The sequence below is a fragment of the Amblyomma maculatum genome, chromosome 2, assembly GCF_055883805.1.
Source record: "Amblyomma maculatum isolate TAMU_Amacu chromosome 2, ASM5588380v1, whole genome shotgun sequence".
Taxonomy (NCBI): Eukaryota; Metazoa; Arthropoda; class Arachnida; order Ixodida; family Ixodidae; genus Amblyomma; species Amblyomma maculatum.
Window position 1 is genome coordinate 51,573,751 of NC_139345.1, and position 24,782 is coordinate 51,598,532.

At 43.4% G+C, this 24,782-nt stretch overlaps 1 protein-coding gene across 1 annotated transcript in view; it reads left to right on the top strand.

Moving 5' to 3' along the window:
• The window catches only part of jbug (filamin-type immunoglobulin domains fbug), a 161,699-nt gene that overhangs the window by 129,787 nt on the left and 7,130 nt on the right, over positions 1–24,782 (top strand). Inside the window, exons 33-50 of the mRNA XM_084594126.1 lie at positions 17–163; positions 1,556–1,639; positions 2,732–2,869; positions 2,961–3,134; positions 3,789–3,974; positions 4,551–4,775; positions 5,314–5,487; positions 6,453–6,605; positions 7,673–7,756; positions 8,239–8,382; positions 8,796–8,975; positions 10,848–10,991; positions 15,431–15,556; positions 17,068–17,214; positions 17,581–17,685; positions 19,443–19,628; positions 20,372–20,476; positions 23,792–23,968. Of these exons, the coding sequence (XP_084450252.1) occupies positions 17–163; positions 1,556–1,639; positions 2,732–2,869; positions 2,961–3,134; positions 3,789–3,974; positions 4,551–4,775; positions 5,314–5,487; positions 6,453–6,605; positions 7,673–7,756; positions 8,239–8,382; positions 8,796–8,975; positions 10,848–10,991; positions 15,431–15,556; positions 17,068–17,214; positions 17,581–17,685; positions 19,443–19,628; positions 20,372–20,476; positions 23,792–23,968 (2,679 nt within the window). The remainder of the gene's footprint in view (positions 1–16; positions 164–1,555; positions 1,640–2,731; positions 2,870–2,960; positions 3,135–3,788; positions 3,975–4,550; positions 4,776–5,313; positions 5,488–6,452; positions 6,606–7,672; positions 7,757–8,238; positions 8,383–8,795; positions 8,976–10,847; positions 10,992–15,430; positions 15,557–17,067; positions 17,215–17,580; positions 17,686–19,442; positions 19,629–20,371; positions 20,477–23,791; positions 23,969–24,782) is intronic.

A 24,782-nucleotide genomic window follows, 5' to 3' on the forward strand; every position in this document is an offset into this window, starting at 1 on the left:
TGCACTTTGTTTTCAGGAAGCCCCTTCTTTGTGAAGGTTAGTGACAGCAACCAGTCTATGGTGAGTGGAGCTTCACTGAGGACATCCTCTATCTCACGGCCAGCCAAGTTCACAATTGATTCCAAAGGCTCAGAGAACACAGATTGCAAGGTCACCGTTGTTGGTAAGATATAATGTGTTCGCCTGCTTTTTCACCTCTAAGTTTATGGCAAGTAGTAAAATTCAGCAATGCATTACTGAATTTTGTCTCATGCTTTAAATATACTTAGATTTCGAGGATATTTAACTCTTTCATTGCCATGCCTGTTCAAATCGATCACCAGTGATCAATTCTTTAAATCGCAGATTTCAAAATGTTGAAATCATTTCTCGTGCACCTAGCGCCACCCAGTAGTTAGTCTAGACACTGCTCTTGTAGAACCAGCTTAAATTTTCTTGCTCTGGTGACGTTCTGGTTTTTGATGGACCTTTTTGAGAACTAATGTGCATGCGTTGTTTCGAAAGAGGGCATAGCGGCTGTGCATGAAAAAATAAATAAATGTCCCACTCGTGGTAATCACATCAAATTTTTGTGATCAAAAGACTTCAAGTAAGTTAAATATCGAATCATATTGTCGGCTTTGTTATCTAACGCGCTGAGTGGTGATAATTACCCAAAAATGGCATCAATTATTCACTATTTAGCTTTGACTCTGAGTCCAAGTGGTTTTATTCGACGAAAACGCTTTCCTGAAGGTCCGCCGCATGTCCAACATGTATACCCAGCCTTTATTGCCAGGGTAGAAGAACGGGCTAGTTGGTAGTTCATCTCCGGAAAAAAACAGCGCACTCTTGAGATATGGACAAAGGAAGAAACAACAACACAAACGAACAAAAAAAATCAACGCTGTGTTGTCGTTTCTTTGTCCATGTCTCAAGAGTGCACTGCTTTTTTTTCCCAAGACCTAACAGCCCGTTTACAGCGAGTTTGGTTTGGTGCCTCACGAAAACTAGGAACTGCTTCACCGCATGGCACAAGAAATGAGGCTGTTTTCACCTGTAGTTTTTTTTTATGTAACTGAAGAACGGCGCAGTACAGATAGTTAATTTTTTTTACACAGTGTTCCCGAGTCATTGATCTTCAAAATGTATATTCTAAATTTTCTTTGTTAATAATGCACCTGTAGATATCGTGCCTTTTCTATCTTATTCTTATCAACTTGCCATAAAAATGGCAGTTTTACTTTTTTTTTTTTTTCTGAGTTCCCTAATAAAGTTTTTGCTTTGTAAGTTATGTTTTGGAAAGAGCATTCCATTATGTGCAATTTTGTAGGCTGCAATGTTTGCTGCACAGTATTATTTGTACTAGCAAAAAAATATCTTCCAAGACCTATGAAAAATAGCCATTTTCTCGTGGTAGCGAAAGAGTTGAAGCGAACTCGGCATTAGATGAAAATTGAGAATAAAAATTATAAATAGGCTTGTATATTTGTGAGCTTATCAAGACTGCTGTTCAGAAGCCTAGAAGAGTAGATAAATAGATATGCTCATCATGCGTATTCCTCTGCAACTGCAGGACCTTCAGGCAAAAAAGTACCGGTGACTGTGACAAGAACGTCAACTACTACATTTGAAGCAGAATTTCATCCAAGTGAAGTGGGCGAGTATTTTTTTTTTCCTCGCTGTTCTTGTCAGACTGTTTTGTTTAGTTAGTGTGAGGCCTCAGGATTGAGCATGCATTTAGAGTTGGCATGGTGTTTGCTATTACCAGAGTCCTTCAACAAAGGACTCTGAAGGTAATACGAACCAAGGACTCTGGTTAGAGCAGCTCAGTGAACAGCTCTGATATTAACAGTGCAGTGAACGAAAAAAGTTTCAAACAAATATTTTTGAGGAAAATCCCCCAAGGTGGAGTAGATTTAAGGGGGAGTAATTGCTCATTTGCATCCTACCAAGTGCAGCCATACAACTACAAAGGAAAGCTAGATAGCTGCCTCAGAAACTTCATAGTTAAAGAAAAATTCGTCCTTGTCTGGGGATCGAACCCGAGACCACAGCCTCTCCGGGGCAGTAGCTCTACCAACTGAGCTAACCAGAATGGTCAACAGATCAGACGGTAGGGAGAAAGCGATTTGATCAATTACTCCCTTATTACAAACAGTAATTACTTCCTTATTACAAGTTTACTCCAACTTGGGGGATCCCCGTAAAAAATATTCGATCAACACCATTCCCACTTCGAGTTATTGATCAATTCGCTCTCGCCCTGCCGTCTGATCTGCTGATTGTCCTGGTTAGCTCAGTTGGGAGAGCGACTGCCCCAGAAAGGCAGTGGTCCCGGGGGCCAGGTTCGATCCCCAGATCAGGACGAATTTTTCTTTAACTACGAAGTCCTGAGGAAGCTGTATAGCTTTCCTTTGTAGCCTTATGGTTGCACTTGGGTGGATGTCAATGAGTATATAATTGTACTCCCTTATTAAAAAGTTTTAAAGTTGGTCAATGGGGTGCTGCACTGCTAACCTTTTGATGGTGTGGTCAGGTTTGCAAGACTTTCTTAATAAAGTCGGATGCAAGAAAGCTGTAATAGCAGCTGCATTCACCCTTAAATACTTTGATGATTTTACTGTAATGAATGTTTTTACTGGATGGGTGGAAGTAAGGTGAGGTGGAAGGTGGGGGAGGGTGTCGAAAGTTGTCTTTCTGTTCTGTTATTGTAAATCATGTTCAATATATCTTCTTTCATTTGTTGCAGGCCCAAACCAGGTTAACGTCATACTGGACGGAGTGCCAGTTCCTGGCAGTCCTTACACATGCAATGTGTATGACGTCAGCAAAGTTCGAGTCACGGGACTCAACCCCGGAGTTGTGAACAAGCCTGTGACATTTCAGGGTAACATTAATAATGTTGCATCCCATCTTAAAAAGTCAGCTCTGAAAAGCAACCTTACTGATCTCATCTTTTTCTTGTTGCATTCTTGCAGTGGATGCTTTACAGGCTGGCAATGGCACTCTAGAGTTGGTTGTTCGAACACGGAAATCCTCAGTCTGTGCTGAGTTTGCCATGAAGAGCCATGGAATATACGAGGTCACCTTCGTTCCCACAGAAAAGACTCCTCACTATGTTAACATCACATTTAATGAAGAAGATATTCCAGGTAGGTACCGATGGAAACGTCCCAGAGGATAAATTTTCTGTTGCGTAACCACATTGATTAAAATAATACGAAAAAATACGATGAGGTATAAATTAATAAATAAATCCTCAATATATGCAAGGTCCCCCCCCCATATTCTCACCAGTCACCTTTTCTAGGAGTTGCGCATAAATCTCTTACTGCACTATCACCCTTTCTGCCATCGCCATTGTCTAATATGATGTCTGGATTACCGCAATTTAGCATCATCCCCAAACACAGGCTGCAGAATACTACAAGTCTTGAAACCGCTAACTTTCTCTGATGTCATATACCGCTATTTATGCAGAAATAAGCTCAATCATTTTGCAACTTTTCTTGATTTTTTTGCAAATAAAAATAACACACTACAAACTCCATTAGCAAAAAAAAGAAAGAAAGACGCATGACCTGGAAACAATTCTCAGTGCATCCTCACCACCTGAAAAGCTCTTGAAGAGTAGTAATAAATGCTTTTTCAACAGTACAGGGATTCAGCTAGCTGACAGCTTTGTCACCATGGGTCTTAATGAGGTAATGGTTTGGTAGCACTGCATGTGAAGAATTTTAAGCCTGCATCTTGGTCAAACCGTGCAACACTGCGAGGCTTAATGTTACACATCTCTGCCCTTACAGGCAACCCATTCAAGATAGACATCAGGGACAGTCAAACAACCGTTGAAGCAAAACCAGCTCCTCGGACAAGCACCTCAGCAGTGATTGCACGTGGAGACGGTCTCAAGCAAGGGCTCGTTGGTTCTGCAAACTACTTTGAGGTCGACACAAATGGTGCTGGAGGTGACATTGACATCAAAGTCACTGGTAAGACTTGACACGGGAGCTTTCTCAACAGTTTGCAAACTAAAACTACATTTCACTCTTTCTAAGCATGTTCCTAGTGTTGCTCTTGTCAGCTTTGTTGGTTCACATGCAAGAGCTCTCTGGCATTCTTTTTAGTGAGTGCCGCTACTTAGAAATTTTGCTGGTGAACTTATCAGATGGAGGTTTGTGACTTACTGAGAGGATTGGCTGCCCCGTTGAAATAAATTCCTAAAGTTTGTTGTAGCCTCTACCAAATCATGCTTGAACATTCAGCAGCATTGAGGTTCTGTTTCCACTAAAATAAATTTGTTGCTTCATTTATCAACTGTGAAGATGCTACTTAAGTAAGATCGTTATTTGCTGATTAAATGCATTGCAGTGGTGCTGCGTGCAATCTATTACAATGAGATATACTTTTTTATTCTGTAGGTTGCAGGCCTGAACACATGCTTTTCTTTTTGGGTGCAGATGTATTTTGACAGTCGGGACTTTTCATTGCCATATGCTTTTTAAACACTGTTACAAATTGATCCCTGTTTGTCATCTTGAGTGTGTCTACGTGCTGACCCTTTCTAGGTCCATCCGAAGCTCATCAGGTGCGAACCAATGTGCTCAAGTTGGAAGGCAACATCTTCCGTGCAGAGTACCACACACGTGACGTGGGTCTCTATCGCATAGAAGTGCTCCATAATGGAGTCCCTATCTCAGGAAAGCCATTTGTTGTGGAGGTGGTCGATCCCAGCCGTGTCAAGGTTGTTGACATAGAAGACGGGATTGTTGGTCGATCACAGACCTTCAGAGGTAATTGTTTTGCACCTGTAAATTTGTATGTTATTCGCATCCTTATTTGGATCCTGTGGTAGCTGTTTGCTGCAGATAAGTAAACGGCTGAAGCCGCTGTAGTAAAATTAAGAGCAGGAACTTGCAGTGTCGCCGCTATCCGCGGAAAGTAATTGTGCTTGTCTAACGACGTTACTAAAAATACAGTCAACTCTTGATAACATGAACTCAAAAGAAGCCAAAAGAAATTTGTTCAGCTAAAGCAGTACATTCTTAATACACCCTTATGTTTACAGGACTAAAACTTTTATTTAAATTAAGCAAGTTTGGGTTAATGAGAGTCCACTTATATTATTGTCTGAAGTGTTCCAGTGCACAATCATTGCTTCCAGCGCTTCTTTAATAAGTGTGAAAGTGCTTCTTCTTTTTTTTTTCTGCACTATTGTTTTTTGACATGCAAATATAATCTCATGAAGTTCTTAAAAAAGTAGTGGTAGAATTCCTCTGGTTGCAGGAAACAAATTAACACATTCATTTTCATTTTTCTTTTTCTCTATAGTTGACACTACACGTGCCGGTCATGGGGCGCTCAATGTAGTGATCATGGCAGGCGGTCGTGAGGTGCGCAATACCATTCGGGAGGCTGGTCCTGGTGTCTTCAAGGTCTCCTACACTCCAAAGTCAGACTTGCCACATAAGATTGACGTCTACTACAATGGCCACCAAGCCCCAGGTCACGCTTCTACTTTGTCTCTATTGCAAGTTGATGAGTGTAGCATCTCATCAAGATTTCATCATAGAGTTTGCTTTAAATCCATAATCATAAGCAAGTGTGGCACATGTCTAAATACATATTGTAATAGTTTTCTAGTCTAATTTTTATTCTTGCCCTGCCATGGTGGCTGAGTGGTTAGGGTACCCAGCTACTGAGCCAGGAGACTCGGATCCCAGGTGTGGTGGCCACGTTTCGATTGGGTCTAAACGCAAGATGCCCGTGTAACTGTTTGTGTTGCACGACACTCGTGCTTTAAGGAACCCCAGGTGGTCCAACTTACATAGAGCCCTCAACTGCAGTGTCCCACATAGCCGAATCACTTTGGGACATTGAAACCCATAAATAAAACCAAACCATTTTTTTTTCTTGCATCCATAGAACAAGCTCAGTTCAGAGTCACAACTAGTCATAACTTCTCCTTTGATTATCATAATATTCTACTCTGGCTTCTCTGAACACCTTTTTCATTCATGCTTTGGCACTCAAGGAGTCCCCAGCATATTCATTAATAATACTTCAGTTGAAAGGAATAGGTTATGAAAATCGCCAAGAATGAAAAAAAAAAAATTAAAATAAAAAATAAAAACTGGGCTTACACTACAAAAAGCAAAGGCAAAGTGCTTTGAAGTTAGTAATTAGGAAAGTAAGCTGCTATTTTTTCCTCCTTGTGGCTCATGTAGTTTCTGTTCTCTCTTGCTATATTTAGGATCTTAGTTGCTGAACTTAAACAAAGGTAAAATTGAAATAGTTAAGTTCGGTGAAGTTGGATAATGAGTAATACTGTTTTACCAAGACAACTCTTGTTGAGTACCAGTATAATGCTGCAGTGAAAACTCTGTTCAATTTGTTACTGAAAAAAAAAAAGGAGGAGAAAAAAAAAGTGAGCCAACCTTTCACTACTCAGTCTTTGGTTAATCAAGCAGGTTGCCCCCAGATTGTGGAGGTGCGAGATCCTGGTCATGCCATCATCGCCCATGGGTCAGGCCTCAAGGCTTGTGAACTGGGCAAAACATCTAGCTTCATCATTGAAACGGGAGGCTATGGAGATGCCAAAGATTTCGACATTTTAGTGTCTGGTTGGTATGCTTTTATGATCAAAGTGTGCCCATTTTATGTCATTTTTAGTGGTCAGTGCTTGAGGCTTGCTGCGTGCCTAGAAGCTTACCTCGGGGCTTCTAAATTCCTTCAGGCTGGAAGTATCATATATATGCTGACACTTTCATGAAACTGCTTTCACGAGAATTTCTCAGTAAGAGCAGAGTATGCAGTGGAATTTTGAGCACTGCAGTCACGAATTTTTGCCTCCACATCCTCCTCCAAGGTGGTTTTTCTAGTCTCCACCAGCAAATTTGATTCTCCTCCTGCTCCCTGTGGCATTTACATCACCCTTTATGAAATGAGTGGCCCAAACTGCCCAGGCTAAGAGAAATGTTGAAAAGTTCCTGTCGATTATATTTTTTTGTAGAAGTTCGCTATGCTTAGGTGGATGTTAATGGTTACTTACGCCCCTCTTTTAAACTTAATCTGCCTTAAGGGAGTATAGACACCTAATTTTTGGATTTGTGTTTTATCTTTTGTAATGACGCCTAAGGCATTACTGTACGCGGATCTCAATGTCATATTCACCTATGACTGCTGAATAAATTATAATTGAATTTCTTTTCTCACTTCTCACCTGTTTCGGTTTCAACAGCCGATCGATGGCTATGACGTCAAAATAAAGACTAGGTCACGTGAGGATTGAAAATACTGCAATGTAATCAATGCTGTGTCATTTGAATCCCCTATAATGGTAAAGCCAGCCTGCCTCAAGGACAGGAATCATTACGAGTGAAGAATAAGTGATTATATCGCTGTTTTTTCATGCCATGCATCAAGACATGCTTTTGACGTCACAGCCATCTTTCGGCTATCGAAACCGAAACTGGTGAGAAAAGAAAATTTAATTATGTATAAATTATTTAGCGGTTGTAGGCAAAAACTGTGTGCGGATCGATGTACAGTAATAACTTAAGCATCATCAACAAGAAGAAAAATGCCACCAAAATTTGGTGTCTGTAGTCCTTTAAGGGATTCCCCAAGCGTGTTGAATTATTTTTGTACATGTTTCCTCTTGACCTCTCATTTGTCTGGTCTCTTTCAGCTCCAAATGGCTCACCCTTGCCAGTGAAATGCTACCAACAAAAAGATGGCAGCCTCTTGGTAGAATGGATTGCAACTACAGCTGGTAACTTCAATGCCTTTTTTTTTTCATGCCTTGTGATGAAAAAGGAAAAATGTCCCCATGTAACGATCTATAAGAACCACGAAAGAAACGACACTTATTGTAAAGCATGGCTTTGTCTGTAGCAGTGGTGCTTTCAGCAGAACCAGAGATATGAGCACATGATTTGCCTGACAATAATCTCATAAGTTATGCATGATGTTGCTATATTTACTGTCGGGCATTGAAAACCTGACCTGTGTATCACGTTAAGCTTTTGGTAAAAGATTTTGCTGTGTGTGAAATTGTGCATGAAACACACCATTCAAATTCGGAAGGAACGAATAAAGCAAGCTTCTCTGATTGGTTGGAAAGACTTTGGGTTGGCTGTTTGGTCAGTCAACATTTTTCATGCCTGATTATTCTAGTTCAGAAAATTATTGTAAATTTCCGTAGCAAAACAAGTCTGCTTGTATACTTTTTGCGTTGCACATTTTTTTGTGCAGGCAGCCACAAGGTCGAAGTGCTGTACGAGGGAAGGCCCATTCCTGGCTCACCGTATCTGTGCCAAGTTTTCGATGCGAGCCGGGTGATCCTCCAGAAAGTGCGAAGCACCACGTTTGCTGTGAATGAGAAGATCTCATTTGCACGTCAGTACCCGTATATGGCTATTGATTTGTAGAATTCTGCTTCTTTGTATAGGAAAACTTTTTTTTTTTCCTTTGAGCGTGCCTATGCATTTCAATGTTTCCTTTGTAAATTTCATTCTTGCAAGTGTGCCTCGTGAGACCAATGATGAAATTGCGATTCTATAAACAGAAATTTTATTGATTTCTTTGACATTGAAGTGATTACAGCAAATCTGATAAGGTGTCGTGTTGTTCATCATTATTCTGTATTGAAGAAAATGTGATTCGCTATCTCTGTGCCAAGAGTTATTACTTTGTTTTGTTTTTTTTGGGGCGGGGGACTGTAGAGCATAGGAGCAAGCATTCCTTCTTGTTCATCCTGTTCATTGGTCTTCAGCTGAATCGCTGTCCCGTGCATGCTTTTTCTCTGGCAGTGAACCGCCGTGATGCCGGCTACTCTGAGCTTGATGTTACTGTGACCAGTCCCTTAGGGCGCCACCTGCCCATTGAGGTGAAAGGGACGGCCGATGGAGATGGTGAGCTCATCGAGTTCACCCCAACCGTTCCTGGAAAGTATCGCATTGCTATCACCTATGGCGGTATTGAAGTGCCTGGTGAGTAAAATGAGGTGTGATGAAAGTGTACTCCTTTACTGACTTCTTCCACTGCATTGTTCTCGAGTGTAGCATTTATCTATTGCAAATATGAATGCACCTAATTCATGTTAAGTTTCTAAATTACAGGGTGGTGTGGAGGGATGACAGATCAATTAACTTGAAGGAGTCAACCAAAGGGATAATTTACTGTATGCAATTACATGATTACAGAAGTGCAAATTAAAGACCATAAGTTCTTTTAGTAACATCACCTGTAATTCCGGTATCTTAATTTTAGTAAATTAAGATATTTTGGTGTTCATTTCATTGCTGGCTCAAAAATTTACAAACTGCATCACTGTCTTAATTTTTGTAAAGTTTGGCATAAGAAATATATATATGTGCTTGTGCATATTGCTCATATCAATAAATACCAACAGAAAATTTAAGTCGGAATATGTGGATTTATTAGAATGCATTGACTTGTTGAACTTTCTATTACGGCGTTGCTTGCATGGTGTCACGACTGTGGCATTTACTATGGAGAACGGTTGAACTGAAGTGGAATACCAGTCACAATCGGGTAATTTGCAAGTTATGTAATAGTGCAAGAAGCAGTAACATTAACTGTGCTACACTAAGTTTCATAACAAACATACTGCACTTCTGAACAATCACTATGAACTAATAGTAATTGTAATCTGACAAGACCTTCTTGTGAAATTTCTTTCTCCTAAATAATTTTGAAAATAATGAAGCCTTTCATTACCATTCTGTGACATCTAAAGCCCTGTTAGCACAGTAGTTCAAAGCCATGTCTTTTCCTTTTTTAAAAGCAATGTCTATAGTGCTAGAGCATAATGGCAGCATGAAATGTTGTAAATGAGTCACCTTAAAACCTTATTCTGCATTTTAAATCCTTAGTAAGAATGCTTCACAACTGTACATTCAGGTGTACCGTGCTTCTGTGGCATCTGATTATGCACACAGGCCTCTTGTTCTGTCCCTCTTACCCTTTTTAGCTTCTATTGCCTCGAACACTGTGTTATGAGTGTTTATTTGGTCACACAAGGAAAAATGATGTGCCCGCTAAAAAGTTATTGCATGTGTTGCAATATTCATGCTTTTCCTGCGAATTCAAGAACAAGGAATTCGCAGGAAAAGCATGAATATTGCAACACATGCAATAACTTATGGCAGTTTCCCGCTGCGGTGGCTTGGTGGTTCGGACACTGCTGCTGAAGCCAAGAATGTGGGATGAAATCCCAGCTGCGGAAGTCGCTTTTCAATAGAGGCATAAAGCAAGGCGATTGTGTACTGTGCAATGTCAGCGCATGTTTAAGCACCCCAGATAGTCGAAATTTCGGAAGCCCTGCACTAAAGACATCTCTCTCTTAGCCCGAGTTGCTTTGGGATGTTAAACCCTACAAACAGAGACAGACTTGTGAAGTAGCATGGTGGCATACACAACAGAAAGAAGCAGTTCATGAACAGCAGGACACGAGAATGACACACAGAAAGAAAGTGAGGAACACTCTTTTTCGCGTTATTTCAGTCAATTATTCTGCGTGCTATGCATGCATGTATACGCTTTTCTTGTGTCCAGTTGTACCTACAGTGCTCCTTCCAATCCTTTTGGAGTACCGAAGTCTGTGCCATGGTAACAGTATGTGCAGACCCATGTCCATGCCTATGCTTTTATGAGAACAGTGTAAAGCACTGCAATATCACAATTTCCTAAGTACATTGATAGAAACAATTGCAGCAGGAGCATTATTGAGCCACTGTAGACGGCTTAGTAAAATAAGTCTTGTAACCAATCGCCACTGTCAATTGCTGCAATGATATACAGTTGACGCACTAACTTGCTGTCGCTTGCTTGCTTAACAGGGAGCCCAATCACGTTCATAGCTCAGGACGGTGGGACACCCAAGGTGACTGGAAGTGGCCTGACTGTGGCCCAGAGTGGTGTTATGGCTTCCTTCAAGATTGATGCTCATGGCATATGGGGACGGCCTGATGTTAGGATTGATGGTTAGTACTTTAATTTCACTCTGCAAAGTCTCTTGCTGCATACAGAACAAGTCCATTTTTCATTATCATCATTTTGTCATCCCGCGGTGTAGGGTTCCTTTGAACAAATAAAAATTACTCCTTAGCCTCCACTAGGGCTCGTCTTTCTCTCTATCCACTTTTACACTCCCCTTCCTTCCTTCCTTCCTTCCTTCTGAAAGGGGGTGTTTACTGTCCTTTAACAGGGATAATAGCCCTGTCGAAGTTTCACGGCGAACCACACAAGAACACAGCCAGTCTCAGTCTCCACAAGCGAGCACGAGCAGCGCAGCGGCACTTCGTCGTCCTTATCCTCGTCTTCGTGATATTCTCACCTACTTAATCCTCGTCTTCGTATATCCTCGTGTAGTTCACTACAATTTCCCCCGGAGCGAGGAGGAGCCATCCTGGCGACCTATGGTGAGGGCAAGAGGAGCGGATTGTAGTAGGTTTTGAGGCGGTTCACGTGCACAGTTTCGCGGCCGCGATGACGCATGTCCGAAGAGGTAGTGAGTGGCTCCACGATGTAATTCACAGGGGAGGTTTGACGGACAATGCGGTAGGGGCCGTGATACTCGGTTCGAAATTTTGATGACAATCCCGGTGGGGTGCCGGGAACCCAAAGCCAAACAAGGGATCCTGCAGGAAAAACGTGTGGCGTCTGATCTTTGTCGCGGTGATGCTTTTGGCGGCCTTGAGATTCCGATGTAAAACACCGGGCCAACTGGCGACATTCCTCCGCATGTTTGGCAACGTCTGAAAGGAGAGTACACTCGGAGGAGTCGGGACGATATGGTAAAATAGTGTCCATCGTGGACGACGCCTCACGCCCATAAAGGAGGAAGAAAGGGCTAAATCCAGTAGTTGACTGCGTGGCGGTGTTATAAGCGTATGTCACGAAAGGAAGGACAGCGTCCCAGTTAGTCTGATCGGCGGCAACGTACATTGTCAGCATATTTCCGAGAGTGCGATTGAAGCGCTCAGTCAACCCGTTTGTTTGAGGGTGGTAGGCTGTTGTGGTCCGGTGTATGATGCGACATTCGGCTAGTAGAGATTCAACGACGTTGGAAAGGAAGACGCGTCCTCGGTCACTCAGCAGCTCTCGCGGCGCGCCGTGGCGAAGAACAAAATAATGTAGCAAGAACAGGGCAACTTCACGGGCAGTAGCGGCGGGTAAAGCGGCGGTCTCGGCATACCGGGTGAGGTGGTCGATGCCGACGATAATCCACCGGTTCCCAGAAACCGTGCAGGGAAGTGGCCCGTAAAGGTCAACGCCAATGCGGTCAAAAGGGCGGGCCGGGCATGGAAGTGGTTGTAAGGGGCCAGAAGCACGAGGTGTGGATGACTTTCGGCGCTGACAGGCGATGCAGGAGCGGACGTATTTGCGAATATACCCGTACATGCCGCGCCAATAGTAGCGTTGAGAGATCCTTTGAAACGTCTTCACTACACCAGGATGGGCACACTGAGGGTCGGCATGGAAAGAAGTGCAAATTTCATGTCGTAAATGGCGGGGAATGACGAGAAGCCACCGTCGACCATCAGTCATATAATTGCGGCGGTAGAGAAGACCGTCTCGTAGGGCAAAGTGTGGTGCTTGACGGCGTAAAGCCCGAGAAGGCGCAGCAGCGTTAGGAGAAGCGGACACGATCTCGATAAGAGATGCGAGCCACGGGTCTTTTCGCTGCTCCGCAGGCATGTCAGCGATGGTTAGAGAGGAGAGGACGGGATCAGCCGCCGTAGAGCAAGCAGGTTCGTTGGAGACGGGAGAACGAGATAGTGCGTCGGCGTCCATGTGTTTACGGCCAGAGCGATATATAACGCGGATGTCAAATTCCTGTAGGCGGAGAGCCCATCGTGCGAGGCGGCCGGACGGGTCTTTAAGAGAGGACAGCCAACATAACGCGTGGTGGTCCGTGACGACGTCAAACTGGCGACCGTAAAGGTAGGGTCGGAATTTTGTTAATGCCCACACAATTGCCAAACACTCCTTTTCTGTAACTGAGTAGTTGCGTTCAGCTTTAGAGAGGATACGACTCGCGTACGCGACGACGTATTCGTGAAAACCGTTTTTCCGTTGTGCCAAGACAGCTCCTAGGCCAACGCCACTCGCATCAGTATGGACCTCGGTGGGTGCTGTCGGGTCGTAGTGGCGAAGGATTGGTGGCGAAGTCAAAAGACGGCGCAATGCGTTGAACGCTTCGTCGCACTCGACCGACCACGCAGTTAAGTCACTGTTTCCTCCGAGTAGTTTCGTCAGGGGTGCAATTATCGAAGCAAAATTCTGCACGAAGCGCCGAAAATAGGAGCATAGACCTATGAAGCTTCGAAGTTGCTTGAGAGAAACCGGCTTAGGAAACTTCGCCACTGCGCGCAGCTTGGCCGGATCAGGGCGAACACCTTCCTTAGAGACGATGTGCCCCAAAATAGTCAACTCCCTGGCACCGAAGTGACACTTCTTGAGATTCAGCTGCAGGCCGGCGTCAGTAAGGCAAACCAAAACTTGCCGCAAGCGCTCTAGGTGCGTAGCGAAGTCGGTGGAAAAGACAACAATGTCGTCCAAGTAGCAGAGGCAGATGTGCCACTTGAACTTCCGCAAGATGTTATCCATCATCCTCTCAAATGTGGCGGGCGCATTGCACAGACCGAAGGGCATCACATTAAATTCATAGAGGCCATCCGGCGTCACAAATGCGGTCTTCTCTCTGTCACAGGCGGCCATTGGTACTTGCCAGTAACCTGAACGTAAATCAAGAGATGAAAAGTACTCGGCACCTTGGAGGCAATCAAGAGCGTCGTCTATACGCGGAAGGGGGTAATTGTCCTTGTGGGTAATTTTGTTGAGGCGCCGGTAATCAATACAAAAGCGAAACGAGCCATCTTTCTTTTTCACTAGCACCACTGGTGAGGACCAGGGGCTTTGTGATGGACGAATTACACCACGTTGTAGCATATCCTCAACTTGTTCATTGATCACGCGACGCTCTGCCGCTGACACACGATAGGGGCGCTGTCGAAAAGGCGAGTTAGAGCCGGTCTGAATGTAATGCGCGACTGTTGAAGTGCGGCCGAGAGGTGTGTGGGCGGCGTCGAAAGCAAAGCGAAATGTCTGTAAAAGGGCCGCGAGCTGAGTCCGGTAGGTGGAAGGAAGAGCGTCATCGATGGCGGTTCGGAAGAAGTCGTCTGGTAACGAATCAGGCGTCGGATCGGACTGCAGAGCATCAATGTAGTTACTGCGGTAGGTCTCGGAGGCATCCAGGTCAGAGAGAAGGTGGGCTGGTTGAATGGAACCGGGAGATTCCCCACGTAGCAGAGTAATCGGGCGTGGGGACGGATTGTAGATGAGTAGCTTCGTGAAGCCACCGTGAACATCGAGAACAGCAGATGGCAGCGGCAGGTGCTTGCGGTGGATGAAGGATGCAGACGGTGTAAATAAAACACTAACGTCTGACGCGGCAGGACACGAAAGAGGCACAAGGGCACAAGCCTCTGGTGCTACGTCGACATCTTCAGCGATGGTCAGCTTTTGAGGACACACTGAACGGTTGTCGTCGGGTAATGCGTCGCACAGTGCAGAAAATTCTACTTCAGCTCGGGCGCAATCGATCACGGCGTTATTTTTAGACAAGAAGTCCCATCCGAGGATCACGTCGTGAGAACAAGATGACAAAACTACGAACTCGACACTGTACAAAATACCTTCAATGACGACACGCGCTGTACATGCTGCTAAAGGTGCAATCCTCTCTTCACTGGCAGTGCGGAGCGACAAACCGTTAAATGACGTCGTAACTTTTCGTAATCGTCGGCAGAGTTGCTCATGAATCACTGACACTGCAGCACCCGTATCGACCAGCGCATATACGGACAGACCATCGATAGAAATCATTATAATGTTCGTGGGCGGAATATGAGGCCTTGAGCTTTTCGCAGAGTACGCAGTTCTTGCCTCAGGAACCGCGGAGCTTAGTTTCCCTACACTTCCTTTACAGCGCGGTTCAGGTGTCCACGGACAAGTGTGACAGATACTGTGCCTTTCCTTTCCTGTGAACCAATTATTATTATTATTATTATTATTATTATTAAATTCGGGTATCTTAATGCCCTAATTTCAAATAAAATTCTGGCCGCTATGACTGCATGTCAACGAAGGCGACGAAGGCCTGCAGTGGTCAATCTTTTATCACATTTTTGTTGGCACTGCACTTTCAGAAAGATTTTTTTTGTGTATACCTGTCCAACCAAAGTTAGCCTGCATAACAGCTGCTGCTCGTGAAACGTGTAACATACATACAAGCTTGCATATTCTGCTGATGCCTCTCGGTGCTAGCTGCAAAACATCCAGAAATCTTTTTGCATGCACGTTATATGAATGTGGCATATTTGTTGGGGAATGTGACAAGCACTTCTTTCACGTGCAGGACCTGACTCTGAGCCGGAGCTAACCATTGAAGAGGAAGAGGAAGGCGTTTATGTGGTATCTTATCTGCCCATTGAAGTTGGAGTGTTTGACGTCCATATTCGTTGGAACGGCAAAGACATACCTGGTAGGCAAAACTGTGTTTTTTGTCTCGCTCATCTAATTTCAATACTATATATAAATGTCACCATCACATGTCACAACACCTTTCAGGAATGAAAGTGCAGGTGTGTGTAACTAATCTGACTAACAAGCAAAGGAATACCTATTACCATGCCATGGGGAAAATGGCCATATTTTCTGTATTTTATTAAATCTTTTGGGGCAAGAACTGTAAGGTTTAAAATTTAATGCACTATTTCAGCATGAAACTAGCGAAATGCACGTATTTATATGTGGTTCATTAAAATGTTTCATGCCTTAGTGCCATATTTTTTGTATGCGAAACCAAGGTATTTAAATGAAATTTGAAAAAAATTTTAAAATAGATGTTTGTATCCAAAAAAAAAAAAAAATTAAGTGACTTAAGAATGTCTGCCTGTACAATAGCAAATTTTCCTGTAGAAACCAAGGTTCTAACTCTTCCAGTTATCACGCTAAAAAACACACTTTAGGCTTCATAGTTGAGTAAAGCAGTCGGGCAAATCCTTCTAGCACAGGCAGTATCAAATTTTACTTAGAGGATGCAGAAACTCTTCAAATAAGACAAACAACAGTGGTGATGTCCATTTACATTTCAAAATGGCTGCTGGGTCGAGCAAAATGGGCCCAAATACGAGACTAATCAAGGCACTGCCACTGACGTTCAGGGCCGGTGCTTTGGTCCTCCTAAACTAAAGTTGGAGGACGTTATAGCATCCTCAGTCACTGCTGCTTAGATTGTTGTTGAAATCAACCATGGGCTCAGCTAAATTAATGAGATTTTGTGCATTTCAGGGCACGTGCCACACTGGCAAAGGTGGTCTTTCTGAACTTCTGCAGTCCAGAAATATGGTTAAAAAGTCACCACTACAAGGAAAAGACAAACTAAAGAAAAAAAATTGAGTGGGCACTTAGGCTTCACCTTCAAGGACATGACGTATTAGCATTAATGGCTCCAGTATGCGGGCGGCTCTTCTTATGGATCACCGCTTACATGCACACTTACAATTTGCTTACTCAGCAATTCTTTAATTTGTGTCTTTATTATTTCGCACATACTCCTTACCATACAGTCGTAAGCTGACCGGTTTTGTAAAAGGCGACCCAACAGAGGTACCTTTAAAGCCTAGCTTTAACCAAGCAAAATGGAAATGCCTGCCTGTCCTAGGAGCAGCGTGTCTTACTCATTGCCCCAGGGTCCTGGAAGATTCGATTCCTTTCACCCTTCCAACTCGGAGGGAATGCCCGATTCGGCAGCTGCTGCCATGCCATGTGGTCTCATGACATTGCGCAACCTGCCAGCCAATCACTACCCAGCCATTTAATCTGCCAACCACCACCTGCCACATCCATGCCCACGATTTTCCACCCACAATGCCAGCAACGCCAGATTTTTTCAGAATGGTTCCTTTATAATGCTGTCGCATCTAAATGAAACTGCAGTTGTATATTTTGCCTTAGGTGCTTACCGAGTCTTCTTTTCTGTCTCATTTTCAGGAAGCCCATTCCATCCCAAGGTGGCCGATCCGCAAAAAGTGCGAGCCATTGGCGGTTGGGACAGCCTCATGGATGATGAAGGCCGCATCCCGCTCACTGTGGGACAAGAGAAAAAGATCTCGGTCGACGTCGGTGATGCTGGGCCTGGTCAGTAACAGCCTCTGCACAATGTACAAAACCTTGACGTGCTCGACTGTTTCCTGGTGGCTTCTAGGCAAAAGTAGGGGCAGATAATCATCTGTAGGATAAATAGTGATGGGTTAAAAAAGCTTACTGTTACTAGTTGCATATGTTTAGTGCTAAGAAATGCTGTAGTGTTAGCATTAGAATTGGCAATGTTAACCAATTCTAACACTACCAAGTCAGTGCATTGACCGACAGTGTTCAATATTTTTGGTGTTTGCAGAGCCTAGGGACCCTTTCATATGCTAAAACTAGGGTGCTCAAAATCTCGAGGGACATCTTACATGAGTTTGAGAAAAGCTTACCTTCTGCTTTTCATTTTACACTCAGGCAAGCTGAAGGTGGAAGTACGAGGTCCTGAAGACGTCGTAGAAACCCACATGGAGCAAACTAGCGGACACCGTTACAGGGTCACCTTCACACCAGAAGAAGAAGGTAACACATTTGCAGTGCATGGAGGAATGGCAAAGCTTTGGCACTGGTTTGACCTACATCAGTTTTTGAGGTGTATTACAGGGGATGGAAGTGCTGCTCCATTTGCTCCATCCTGCTCCAAAATGCAATATTTCTCCAAAACTACTCCAAACTGGCTGCCTCTATGTTTTGCTATCAAATTTAGCAGAACACAGGAGCAATGTCCCTGCACTGGGGGTGAAGTTGCAACACATCTTGCACTGGGCTTAATACAAATAAAATTTTTGTAAGGGAGGGAAGCATGGAGCATAATAAATATTTGTTTGCAAGCAAATTTAGCGGGAGCCACAGGCGATTGGAGGAAACTAATTGCAAAAAAAAAATACTGTGCAAGTGAGATATAGCACCTGCTCCCAGCCTTTTGAATCACTGGTGGAGAAAGAAGAGAGAGCAACATAGCGCAAACTACTGTGAGCTGCTGGGAAACTTGTCCGACTACAAAACTGCATGAGTTATTCTAATATTGCTCAAGCAAAGAAGAATGAATTATTGGCAGGAGGCATGGTAGTAAAAAAGCTGAAGTATGAAAAGGCTACCTTTCAGTGCTATCTATCTTTCCTGAAGGTACTACTGACCAGTACTTAGAAATGTATCAGCACAGACATAGGATCGAAAAGGATATGCACAAGATAGGCAAACAATTTAGGCCTGTGCCAGCAAGTGTTTCTGCTAATCTGTTCCAAGTTGTTGTAAGGTCAGCCTGTGATAAAATTATATCATGCATGCTTGCATGCTTTGCATGCTTTGGCCGTTTGTCTTGTCAGAGACGAGTGTGAAGCTGGAAAGGCATTAAGCTTGCATAAAAAGGAATCAGATGGGAGATTTTTATTTCAGAAAGAGAAAACTGCAATTATCAAAGACATTTGACCTTAGGAACTTGCTCCAAAACATAATTCAAATGCTCCAAAATTCTCATTTCGTTGCTGCAAAGCTGCTCCAAAATGGCTTTATTACTGCTCCCCAGGCTGCTTCAAAATGCTTGAGCTTCTACCCCAACCATTATGTGGCAGTGTTTAACCAATACGGATGGCACTTGTAATGTGCTAGTGTGATGGTCTAGACTATTATTTTGTACTGCTATGCAGGTAAAAAGCCATCGTATTGTCACTGTACTCAAAGTGCACTTTTGTACTAGCGCTAGCATATCTGCTGCTCAGTTTTGCTACAAAAAACTGGAGAGTGTGCTCATGAATTGCTTCTCTAGTAACCCACTCGATAAGTGTCAGTTGTAGAAGATACAGAAACATATTGGTAGTAGTTGAAATACAATATGCTTTAGTATGCTTCAGCTTGTTTTAGGTATGGTCCAAGGAATGAATCCTATCTGGACATTTTTGACTCAGAGCGTATGTGTTCGCAGTATGTGATAAAAATGCAGGAAATGAATGAGACCTACTGTACTCTTAGTAAACTTGCTATGCAGATACTGGAAATTGCAATTATGCGTCCTTGAAATTCCATGGCTATTTCAAATGATGACACAGAATAGTCGTTATCACTTCAGAGGTTCAACTGCAGTATCTGAAAAAGATTTTCATATAATGTCAGTCTTTCTTTTCTTCAATTTCTAGATTGTATAAAAATTGCTGCACAAAGTTAAGGATGGATTATAGGGCGGCAATTTTATTTTTATTTTTCTTCAGTGTAACTGTTTCATCTTAATGTAGCGGCTGGATGCCACTGGCTGATCTAGCTCCTACTATTGAATTTCTTTCTAGGAGACCACTTTATTTATGTCTACTACAACGACGTGCCCCACCCGAACTCTCCATTCCTGGCACGAGCAGAACCACTGCCTCCTGTGCTGGACCACACTCGAGTGGTGCTGCGGGGCCACGGTTTGACAGGTGCCAAAGTCGGCATGGAGGCCGAATTTGTCATCGACGGTTCCGATGCTGGACCTGGTAAGGAAGAGCCCATGCTTGCAACGTGTGCAAAGTCTCTGCCTGAAGAGACTTGTATTTGTGGCATACTGTAGCATCATTTTACTTTTCTAATGTCTCGAGGCATTTTAGAGTGGAGGTCAGTGTCAGGCAATAATCGTGCATCAGATTCTGACTGCTGTGCACATCGTAACTTCCAGTCTTCCAAGGACCGCTTAAGTAGATGCATGAGAAAACCCAGCCGGGGTGGCACAGTGGTTAGGGTGCTCGACTACTGTGCTAAGGAATGCGATAACGAATCCCAGCCTGGGCGGCTACTTTTTGGTGGTGGCGAAAAGTAAGGCGCTCGTGTGCTGTGCAATGTCAGTGCACATTAAAGAACCCCAAGTGGTCGGAATTTCTGGAGCCCTCCACTGCAGTGTCTCTCATAGCCTGAGTCGCTTTGGGACATTAAACCCTGTAAACCAAACCAAACCAGATGCATGAGAAAATATTGTAGTTGAGCGAGCAAAACGAAAAAAATGCGCATTCATCTATAATGTTCATATGTATAATTTATCCTCTGCCAGTGTAAAGAACTGTTTCACATCTGAACAAACCAGTAGGTTTTTTAAGTTAAGCCTAGTTTTTAATTTTGAACAGGAGACAAACTTTTCATTTTCAGTGAACAGCTTTGATGTTCCTTACATTAAGTGCTGCATTAGCCTAAACTTCATGAAATGGAACATTCGCTCTCAGCTGCTCTGTCTTTCTTCACATAAAAGGTTTGCCTGAGGTGAGCCTAAGCGGGGTCAAGACGGACATTCCGGTGCAGCTGATTCCACTGGGAAACAACACGTACAAGGTCCTCTACACCCCTTCAGCCCCAGGTATGCTCCCATGACTACAAAGGCTGTTTTTGTCATGTTTAAAAAAGAAAAAGGAAATTTTTTCAACAATTATTTTTCTGTGAGCCTCTCTATAGCAAACAGATAAAGAATCTGAATACTATAACACTTCAGTATACTCGGGGTTCTTTATACATAGTTCGTAAAAGACGGCTCTAAATTTTTAGTGCCATTTTTAAGCAGCTCGCAGCTTTTCCAGGAGCTAAAGAAAGCAGAATGGCTAAACGCCAGCTAGTCTGATTTCCCCACGCATCACCACCAGCCCACAGTAGAGGCTGGCCATACATGAGCTAGGGCGGCTTTCATAGTTTACAGCAGTGTCGTATAGAAAACAGTATGCCAAAAAGAGAACTACTGCCTTTTTCACCACAATCAGAAGGACATCTGCACCGCAGCATTTTACAGCAAGCTTATATTCGGCTGCCCATGCTGTTTCTTATGGAGAGCTGTTAACAGGTGTGAAAGGCACAAACTATCAGAAGGCACCACTTTATTTTGTAAAATGCAGTATATTTCTTATAACCATGAAGCAAAATTTGCACCTGTTTGTTAAAAATATTTTAGAAAGCTACATTTAGCCAATATAATATGTTATATTTATCTTCAGTGTATTGAGGTTTGTTTGTGCATGACTTTTTCATTTAACACTGTTGTAAGTATGCTTTGCTAGAGAAGGAAAAGGTACGTATCACTTCACACAAACAGGTTCATTCCAACAAAACAAAGCTCATGTAATTAACTTTTTATAAGCACTTCTGGATGGTTAGTACCTATGGGGAGTTCAAAGCCTTAGACAAGACAAAGCCATCAGCTTTTGAAACCAATAGCTCATTTTCTGCACACTCTTTTCCACACAGCAATGAAACTGAACACATTAAATGTGCAGGAAGCTCGGTGGAAATGCGGCATGCATCTGCTGATGACATGTGGCAGCTATTATGGTGCGCAATTAAATCTGCCTTCTATATTGTGCTGTATGTGCCACACACATTCATTTCTTTGCGCCTTAGTGGCAGGAAAAGTGCAGTCATTACCAACTGCATGTTCATAATTTTTTAGAGCGACAGTGTAAATGAATTTGTGTGATGCAGCACAGTACAGCAAGAAGTTCTAATTTGGTGCCATGATCATTGCAGCATGTTGGCAAATGTGCCATTTCACCAAACTTCCCGCACGCCCTGTGTGATCACTTTCCGTTTTGTGCGAAAAAGAAAAAGGGGTCGGCAGAGTTCTTCAATACTCCTAATAAGTCATGAACCTCGTGCCGAGTTCGGTTTGAGGACAAAAGCGGTCACTAGTGGGGCTATCGCCGATGATGGCGTTGCGAGCTGTAGGCTGCACCGGTGGCTTATGGTATGGTTGGACCCAAATCTTTTGCACTCGTGCTATTATTTCAAATGTCTATTAATTTTAAATTGGAGCTTAGGTTTTATGTCTGCTTGATACTTATATGAAGAAGGCACTGGAGACAGAGCCACAGCTGGCTCCTTACTCGTGATTATCCAGCTGCTGCGTGGTGGTTTTTCATGCTTATAGTAATGGGACACTGAAACAGTGCCCAACTGTGTGGTGTGCTCATTAACCTACAATATACAAGTGACTGCAGAGCAGTGCATGGGAAATCAAAGACCATGTTAGAAGCAGGCCCTCAGCGGACTCGTAATGCATTGTGTAGAACAGGGCGAAAAAAACGACAGGGACAAAGGAAGACAACAAAACGACAGCAAGAAGCAACAAACGCTCATCTTGTTGTCTTCCTTCATCCCTGTTGTTTTTTTCGCACTGTTCTACACTATGGATTACCAACGGGCCCAAGCTTTTGTTTTAACTCGTAATGCACTTGGGTTACTCACCCAGCTTGCTTGGGTGCTCGCCCGACCTGAACACAGGCTTAACGGTACCTCATGTCATTCAGCAGTGCTTTGAGTACTTGCGGGCATGGGATTTTATTAGAGGGTTTAATGCATGGCTGAGCATTTGAGACTGTGCTGGTTGCTGCTATGTGCAGCATTTGGGCGTTGACCTTTTCGACTTAGAGTAATTCAATTTCACTCGCGATACTGGTGCAGTAGCAATAATTATCAGTTGAGCGTCTTTTGAGTTCATTACTGTGCATTTTAGCGGGCACAGCAGCACCATCTTGCCAACTCTGTTCCACCACTTGTAAGGTGAAAGCGCTACGGCGTGGCACCACTAACTGCTCCAACCCCAATCGAATAAACACCATTCTGAATCCGGACAGGCTTAGTTAGAAATGCATTACAGCACTGTAAGACAGTCTCCACCATAGTAATGTAAATTATTTTTTCCACTTTAGCCACCGCTTAGAGTGGAAGAATACATGTGCAAAATAGAAAAGCGAATGTCTTTTACAGAATGAATAAGTTGTCATACATGCAACTTCGACACTGTGCCAGTTAAAACGCCGCAAAAAAAAAACACCACCACCGTAATCCACAATACTAGACAGCCTGCAAAAAAAAAAAAAAAAGAAAGTCCCCTCTGATTGATCCCAGAGTAGCCATTCCTCTGCTTTGTGCAGTATACCAAGCTCTCCCATTGAGTGACAAAAGTTTCATGACTATAGACCTTTGCATCAGGTGAGGTGGTTGTCGAAACGCCTCCTCTCTGGATTGTTGCAAACCGGTTCCGCTGCCGCCTCCACTGTGTTGACGTCAGGCGGACACAACAGTCCAGAGAGCAACATGGTGACGCCCAGGAGGCCTTCGTTGCAAAGGTCTATAAAACGGTATTGAAGGACGCGGCCCCAAATTTCCTCATGCTGCAAGGCATTGGAAAATGAGTTTTCCTGCTTTTCAAAAACTGATATGGCATTGTCTTATCCATGACTTTGAACTCCCCATTCATATTAACCATCAAACTGTATTAATTAAAAACATTAAATGTTATTAGTGAGTTCAGTTAAATATTTATTAACAAGAAGTGTTAATAACAAGAAGAGTCTGGGAGTTTGTTCACGAAAATATATCTTTATATATTGAACTCGCTATATTTAGGAATTCTTTAAAATGTTCATAAAAGAACCGGCATAAGTGTGGCATACACTATTGGTATATTGCAGCTGCATGCATCAGGTTTCACCAGTACTCACCTGAAGGGAAAACAAAATGTTCCATATTCCTGCATTATATGTTTTGCACAGTTATTGCTTCTATTGTCTACATTCCCCCTTAAAACCACTCATTTTCTGCCTGAAGGTAGTTTTGCCAGGGCATTCATGCAGGGTGGTAGTTCATCAGACTGTGCCCTGCAATGTGCCCACTGTGTGGTTTTCAGGTGCCTACCTTCTCAATGTCATGTGGTCCGAGCGTCAGGTGAAGGGTTGTCCCCTCAAGGTGATGGTAGCAGCTAGCTGTGATGCCAGTCGCGTGCTCTGCTCAGGCGATGGTCTTCGCGGTGGAACAGTGGGCAAGGAGATCAAAGCCTTCCTTGACACCCGCAAGGCTGGACCAGGTGAGTGTGAGCTGTCTGTCAGAAAGTGCAGCATCTTGCTTGGTTAATAAGGATTTGTATAATTCGTATTGAGGGACCAGTGGGCATTACTTTGTCGTTTAAGCAATGACACCTTTTGCTGCCCACTCTCTTGTCAGCTAAATGAAATTTAGTTGAAGGTGAGACCTTATGCCCACATTTTGGCACTACAGCTGCATTACTAAACTTCGTCTCACAAGATATTTGCAGCACTGCGAAAGGCAGAGGAACCCCGATCCAATCAGGATCACGTACACTGCAATAGGAAATTGTGCTCCTACGTGCCTCTCACCCCCCAAATTGGCGGGGGTGACAGTAGGAGCACAATTCCCTATTATAGTTCGCAGGGGCGAGAGGCACTTAGGAGCACTGTTTATAGTCATGACTTTGTCATAGTCCTCACCACAAGTCTCTGTGGTCAGGAGCGGTGCAAGCTCACACTCTTTAATTAAAGTTTGGGTTATACGGTCACAACAGATGCATGAAAATTCAGGTAGTAGACAACCAGTACCACTGCTCAAGTGGTGTAAGGAACTGCACGTGGACTGTGGACAAAATGGAAATATACCAGTATTAGGCATGGAGACCTATTATATATGTATATATATATATACACACACACACCTTGTGTTGTCGCCATGCTCAGTAGCCTCACGCTTACCGAATATGGAAGCTGCAAAATAGTACAGTAGCCTCACATGCTTACAGAATTTTGAAGCTGCAAAATAGTACAGTTTTCAGTTTCAGCTGTGCATTGTAAGTGAAAAGTAATATATATATACATCTGCTTAGTGTT